At 33.8% G+C, this 2,296-nt stretch overlaps 1 protein-coding gene across 1 annotated transcript in view; it reads right to left on the bottom strand.

The window, feature by feature from the left end:
• The window catches only part of adgrd2 (adhesion G protein-coupled receptor D2), a 58,632-nt gene that overhangs the window by 35,327 nt on the left and 21,009 nt on the right, over positions 1-2,296 (bottom strand). The window contains exons 10-11 of the mRNA XM_017306520.1: positions 432-566; positions 87-195 (exon numbers count right to left, since the gene is read on the bottom strand). Coding sequence (XP_017162009.1) covers positions 87-195; positions 432-566 — 244 coding nt within the window. The remainder of the gene's footprint in view (positions 1-86; positions 196-431; positions 567-2,296) is intronic.

Below are 2,296 nucleotides of genomic sequence, written 5' to 3'. Positions count from 1 at the left end.
CATTTTCATAATACCTAAATATGTTAAATGTACTATTTTGAAACGTCAGCTGCAGATCAGTTCTGGCAGTAAGGGGTTAATTCTACCTTTGTGTGCCATCAGTGACCGTAGGCTCCATGGTGATGTTCTCTTCTCGATTGAAAAGAGGTCGCAGAGAGCCATACCACATGTTGACCAAGGTAATCTTATAGAAGCCTGCACATTCAACACAAAAGCTTTTCTTCAGTTTGCAGGATAAAATAGCTAAAAAGAAAACTTAAAGAAATCTAATTCATCACTAGCTTATGATYGTCTATCAGCATTTGCTGCAAAATCTGACATTGTGGTGAAGGAAGAGCAAGATGCCTTTGATTTCACCTGCAAAATTTAACATCATAATAAAAAACGTTTGAATGAATGAATCGGGGAATGGATTTGTATGAATTTTCTACCATTGTTCTGCAGATCCTGTATCTTCTGACGTGGARCAGAAATGCAGTCTAGAAGGCTGAGCGTCTCTGACCCAGGCCCACAGAAACTCTCCACTTTAGATCCTTCACCCAGTCTTTGTTGCTGCAGCTCCACTTCTRCAAWGAACATAACCATCCAGATAACATTTCAAATGTGTGACATTAAAAAAGGTTTTATGCAAAACATCAGCAGAATATCAGTATATTTCTGTATAGAATTTTCTTTTGTTGTATTGATCACTTTTTGTATTAAAAAAGGTTTTGCCACCTTTTGGGCTAAGATTACCATTTCTGCCTATTGTTTGAGGCTTAATTTTGTTTAGTTTCGTGTTGTTGTTTTTTGCAACATCTAAACTGGGATGGAAATTCTCCTATGCATATTTAGTATCTGTATCTATTAGTGGACTAATGTTTTTAAATAAAAAGCATGGTTAATAAAATTTAAGTGGCTAAAATCAAGGATTGCTTGATCATGTCACATTAAAGTTTATGAGAAGGAAAAATGCATGTGTGTTTTCACAAACACACATCCTGTTCAACAATACATAAGATGAACAAGCTTTTGTTTCTACCTGTTAGTACAGACCAAATATGAAAATATACCATCACATTTACCATKAAGCTTTCTTTTTGACTTTAAAAACTATTCCATTTCATTCATATTGTACATATTTATATTATACTACAATATCCAAAGTTTAATTTTATTCTTTCTTTCACTTTCTTATGATTAATTATCTTTGTTTCTTGTGAATTTTTTATTGATTTGTGGGGATTTAAAAATGAACTTATGAATGTAAATCTGCTCTATGTAAATTTTGTCTAACACTGACTAAATAGAAGTATCTAAAACTGCATAACATTCAGCATGGACAATTAAATCAGGTCTGTTGCTCACTATGTTGTGTTTGTTTCTACATAAAACAATTGTTTAAATAAAATATTAACTGCAGCGCAAATACATGTTTTTTTTTATTTTTACACATAGTAGTCACTATATAAACATGTGGTTTGTGTAAGAAAAAATGACCATGTATTTATAATAAACAYAAGTCATCCCTCACACACATAGGAYTTCTGTTGGGTTCAGAAAGTTCATTCAGATTCCAAGCAGCGACCAGCGCTGTACTTATTGTATTATAGTCTGTGAACAATCCAGCAGCTCATTCAGAGTAACTATCACATAATGAACAGCCTCATTAAACCAGCACCACACAAAGATGCCAAATTCAGTTCGTCTTTTGTTCTGAAATTAAAATCAACATGATTTCTACATTCAAAAACTGTTTTTTTTTGTTTTTTTTGACAAAGCATGTACATTTGTGCCTTTATTGTTGTTTTAGTGCTGCATTTCTGTCTCCATTCTAGAATTTATTTGATCATTTTTGAAGGTCTGCTGTTACATAATTGCATTTCTGTGCTTTCACTGATGTCTTTGTCAGTGGTGGGAAGTAACGAAGTACAAGTACTTTGTTACTGTACTTAAGTACATTTTTCGTGTATCTGTACTTTACTTAAGTAGATTTAATAATGGATACTTTCTGCTTTTACTCCACTACATTTTACAGTAAGTATCTGTACTTTCTACTTCACTACATTTCTACAAAACTGTCGCATTCCTCATTACATCCAAGTCGCGTTGCTCTTTTTTTTTTCCCCGTTGAAATGCAAGTACACCTCGCTGCAGCAAACAGAAAGGGGCGGGGACAGACCACTGTCAGTCTCATACCTTATTTGGAAATGGGACCATTGCAATCCGGAAGTGAAGGGGGCGCTCCTTCCTATACTTTCGTTTATATTTCTTTTTTTAAAATCTGATATATTTTCACCTTTAGGAAGGAGTTTCA

Source organism: Poecilia reticulata, linkage group LG9 (assembly GCF_000633615.1).
Source record: "Poecilia reticulata strain Guanapo linkage group LG9, Guppy_female_1.0+MT, whole genome shotgun sequence".
NCBI classification, from domain to species: domain Eukaryota; kingdom Metazoa; phylum Chordata; class Actinopteri; order Cyprinodontiformes; family Poeciliidae; genus Poecilia; species Poecilia reticulata.
This window is presented reverse-complemented; position numbering and strand designations above follow the sequence as displayed.